The sequence below is a fragment of the Gadus morhua genome, chromosome 21 (genome assembly GCF_902167405.1).
Source record: "Gadus morhua chromosome 21, gadMor3.0, whole genome shotgun sequence".
NCBI classification, from domain to species: domain Eukaryota; kingdom Metazoa; phylum Chordata; class Actinopteri; order Gadiformes; family Gadidae; genus Gadus; species Gadus morhua.
In genome coordinates this window covers 10,295,625-10,300,624 of record NC_044068.1, presented here as the reverse complement: position 1 = coordinate 10,300,624, position 5,000 = coordinate 10,295,625, and the positions used below count along the sequence as shown (strand labels likewise).

General features: G+C 44.3%; 1 protein-coding gene across 18 annotated transcripts in view; it reads right to left on the bottom strand.

Moving 5' to 3' along the window:
• nrxn3b (neurexin 3b) overlaps positions 1-5,000 on the bottom strand; it is a 286,336-nt gene that overhangs the window by 40,719 nt on the left and 240,617 nt on the right. For all 18 annotated transcript variants that reach the window (XM_030345350.1, XM_030345342.1, XM_030345345.1 and 15 more), the window contains one exon: positions 2,032-2,203. In XM_030345350.1, the coding sequence (XP_030201210.1) occupies positions 2,032-2,203 (172 nt within the window). The remainder of the gene's footprint in view (positions 1-2,031; positions 2,204-5,000) is intronic.

Here is a 5,000-nt window from a genome sequence, read left to right as displayed (position 1 = left end):
GTTTGGTCAGAAGAAACGTGAAAGACAGCCGAGGGCAACAGAGAGAACCTGAGAGACAGAACAAATTAAAATCACCTGCACTCTCATTGAACCCCCGAAAACCATGCGTGTGTCAGACTCGAAAAGGCTAGGCTAGGCCACAGGACGACGTCGGGCCAAGCCTTGGTGTGGACGTACAGTACGTACAGTACATCCAGACGTGGGACTTTTACTTTGAAGGTCTGCAATGGAGACAAAAGGGGCCACCTCCTTTGCCCTCGGATCATGCCTTTAAGGGGCAGGTAGGTGGTAAGGGGGCTCTTTCTCTGGGAGGACTTCTGGTAGGCTATCGACACCCTAACCACGACACTATTCAACTTCTCCATGCTTACTTTTTTTTATCAATTGTACTTTGATATAAAAAAAACATCGTGACCCCACGATACTTTCCCCCAGTCTCTTTCAGTTATTTTTTTATAATTTTTCCATGTTCGGAAAAAGGTCGGAAAAAACGCCTTAATGCCAAACGGCTGCAGAGCACGGTGGCGCTGTGGCGTTGGCATCGGTACGAGGCGCTTTAGATGGTCGGAGGCAGTGTTGGCGGTGGGACTGAGCAGGGCGGCGATCCGAACCTCCACCTGGTCTCTGCAGAGCGGAGAGAGAGAGAGCCTATCCAAACGCTTAGCAGAACCCTAGCAGTGTGGATGCTGATCAACCACGTGTGGACCGCTGATAATGAAGTGGCCAATATTCTGGACAACGTTTGGTCATGTCTGTGTTTTTCTTTTTATGGTTCTATATTGAAACTATATATATAGTAGTTCAATGGAGGGTTGGTAAATGGCTTCCTGAGCCCTCTTCCGGAATGTTTTTCGACATTTCCTTCAAGAATATAAAATTAAATTAAAGAAAGTGACATGTTTCATTAATAATTCATTATATTCTACTCGTTTAACATGGCCCCTATTTCTCCGTAGAGACATAAACATGTTTAATTTAATCTTCAAAGGCTACCCTCCCATACATGGAAGCTTCTGGTCAATTCTGGGTACACAAAGCGTAGACCTAGCTTTTTTGTCTCCACCCATTGGTCTCGCTTCACTCTGCAGAAAGACAGTTGGGGGACAAAAGAAGCTGCAACAGCAGCTTGGGCAAAAGGAGGGAACACAGATATCAAAGTACAGGACGTCCAGCCTAGGTTAATGGGGCGTGGAGCAGAGGAACCGGATGATTTCTCATTGTAGCTGCCACCTCCCCTATAGTCTGTACGGCCGTCTGTCTCACCCGCAGCTGGCTAGCCGAGCACAGCACGACGCAAGCTGCAAACTGACCGACCGGACTCGTCGGGAGACTCAAAAATGGAGCCGGCTGTGTTTGATGACCTTATTTGTATTCAACCACTGTCTCCGCTTCTGCTGACCTGGGAGAGAGAGATACCGGCTTAATCTGGCTAGGAGGCCTCCTACTCTCTTTTCCTCTCTCGCTATCTCTCTATCCCTCCCTCCTACATCACTCCTACCCTGCCTTCCTTCCTCCTAACCACCCTCTCTCTGTGTTATATATATTTTTTATTTTTTTATTTTTTTTCATTTCTTCGCTCTGCTTGTTCACCAAACGAAACTTTTCAGCCGTGGGATTTCGATCCCTCCCTTCTGTTGCTAGCTGGCCAGGTGTCGTGTGTATATCGCCATTTACCAGGTAAACAGATGGAACAGCCTGGCCGAGTGTCCATCTGTTTAGCTGGTGAATAGTGAGCAAGGATGGGTTGGGAGATATGACAAGGACTTTTACAGTTGCAAATGAATAAGCCAACTAGTTTTGTTTTGGCCGAAGTTTTGTTATGCAAGTTATTTATGAAAATTGACGTCTGATATCCTTGACGATAGCAGACATTAGCTTTGTTTACTTCAATAATGAATTTTGATAACCAGCTGATGTCCAGTTCTAACAATGCATCTCAAACAGTTAGCATTCCCTCAACACTAAAAAAAGGTCAAAGGTTAGATGGTTGAGGATTCAATACGGTAAAGGTTCAGGGTGGGAGGGACGTACCTGAGGGGAAGTGCTCGTTGATGGGCCAGTTGTCCACCTGTAGGGTGGCGTTCCCTCCGTTCCTGGTGAACCTCACCAGATGGTATTTTCCGTCATTGATCGCTGTAGAGGTCTCCCTCACGCTAATGTCCACCGTCCCGATGTTGAATGTCACACCGACTTTTCCTTGTTCCTGGGAAAGAAAAGGGCAAAGCAATTATTTTGTTAAATAGGAGTGAGAAAGACGGCAGTTATTGCACTGGATTTTTTTTCCTTTCATTAAATATGTTGGGGACTTTCTACGACGGAAATGTCTTGCAGGTTACAGTAGAAATAAAACGATCAACACTCTTCTCAGTAATAAAAACAGGGTTAGAGTTAGTTTGTTTAGTTCAAATGTTCACGTTCAAAGGCCATTTATGTGTAAGATGTGGAATTCCAGCGAGGTTATAAATATTTGTACACATGTCTACGTGCGTAGAAAAGTGCAAATTGCACTTTTCAAACACACATTCCTCCTTTCTTAAATCCAGCTGAACTCAAAGTCAATGATTCAACAGCACGTAAACATGTTGGCTGTCAGGAGTTGAGCTTGAGCTGATATTTATGGAAAAACCATTGAAACATCGGAAGAATGCCATGTGGTAAATGTAGCTAGCTATGGCTCGTTTTAAAATAGGTGAAAAATAATAATAAAAGTGCTAAAAAGCTACATGGGGCGACAAAAACTAGCGATCATACGTCTTAGCAATGCTGTTATCATTCTGTCCCTGGAACAACCGAGGCTGGTTGGATGTTTTTTCGGTTGCTAGAAACTCTCATACAAATAGCATGACGGTAGTACGATTTTGCTTCTGTTCTTACCACTCAACAAAGCCACAGTGAAGCTAGCCGCTAAATAAGTCACACCATCTCGCCCCCTTCTTTGACTGCGCTCCCAGCCGCGCACACACCTACCAATGATTGTATATTTATAGACACGTTGGCCTTACAAGGAAATTATTTTAGCGTCCCGGGCATATGCCTGTACAAGTACAGCACGAAGAAGGAGGAGGGAACCTTTATTTCATTCTTTTTTTACATCTCTGTCTTGAGGGAATGTCTTCAGTGTGATTACATCGCTCAAAGTGTTTCTTCCGACGTGGAGCAGGGGTAATTTTAAACATGTAGGCCTAGCTAGTGGATTACTAAGGGGCGAGGGGAGGGACGTGATTAATTGATCAGCTCGGGGAATGTTCTTCAACAGCCTGTGGGAGAGAGTAGCGTTTGCCGCGCGTGTGAAGTCATGTTATGTGAACATATTACGGATATACCCAGCGCGTGTTTAGCCTGAACGTGTTGCCGCTCCACATCAACCTGTTTGCTTGTGAAGCGGTTGAAGTTTATATTAGCCCCAATAGCAGAAAAAAATGAGACGGAGGAAAAACAACAGATCTTTTTCATTGTTGTTTATGTTAAAAGTTTGTTTCAAGAACACATCCTTGGCAGGAAACAGCCCTAGGATCCTATGCATACCTCTGAACTAGAGGTCTGTTTACCAGTAGCATTAGAGTATCGCTTGCTCGCTCTTTCTCTTGCTCGCTCACTCCCTCTCTCTCGCACAGATAAATACTAGATTCGTCTTTTGTTGGAAAGCAGAGTCGTTTCACAAGGACACTAATCCGCAGTTTGAAAACTACAGAGCGGTGAAAACAAATCATTTACTGACTTATTTCTGAAGCATTCCTCGATGTACGTTGTTTAACTTGTGTTTTACATTAGAATATTTTCCTATTCTAAAAGCTTTTTTAACTTTGCCTTTATTTTCTATTTTAATACTAAAATGCCTTTTTCTATTTTACCCATTTCTTTGCATATGTTTTTCTTTTACTTATATCTATTATTTTATTTTATTGTATGACAATGTTTATATGTGAAGCACTTTGAGTCTGCCTTGTGTATGAAAAGTGCTATATAAATAAAGTTGCCTTGCCTTGCCTTGCCTATTCCTTACAAATAAAATACAAATAAAATAAATTTTACAAATAATGAGGCCTGGCTGGAGCTGGCAACAGCCACGTTGTTTGGATGTGCGCTGGGGGGGAGTCTCACTTGTCCTTGTGCGCATAGATAGAAGATAGAGAGATTGAGAAACAAAGAGAAAACGAGAGAGAGAGATAGAGAGAGAGATAGACTCAAGTTAGGAAACAAATCAAAGCAAGCGCAAAAGTTGACTTCGGGTGACTGAATACGATGGACTCTGCACTCAAGTAGCAAGCGAATGCGTTCGGAAAAAATAGATAATGCCACTTTGCTCTCCCTGACAAATAAAAGGGAGCCTTCGCCAGTAAACAGGTAAGAACAACACAAAAACAAAACTGACTAAAAGCAGCTCCTGAAATGTCTGCAGGCGTGGACGCCCCCAACACACACACACACACACACACACACACACACACACACACACACACACACACACACACACACACACACACACACACACGCACACACACACACACACGCACACACACACACACACACACAAACAGAGGAAACAACAAATAGAGTGACACATCTGCGCCGGTACATCCAGTGTGACCTTCAGGAATGCTGCCCGGCCAGTGGTCCTGAGCGGACACATCAATCAGTCACATCACTGACCCACTAATACCTGCAAACAAAGACAGATCGCCTGCCCCCCGCCACCACCGCTGGTACAGACATAAGTGGTCACACGCACACACACACACACACACACACACACACACACACACACACACACACACACACACACACACACACACACACACACACACACACAGTTACACGGACAAAGACCCACTTACACACACACAAAGTAGCACACGTACACACACAGTTACAAACAAAAAACACACTCACACTTTGCCCTTTTTCTCTCGTTCCCCCATCTCTATCCCAACCCTCCGTCCCTCATCCTCTCAATCTCTCTCACTCCCTCCCTTACTCTTCCTTTCCATCTCTCTCTCTCC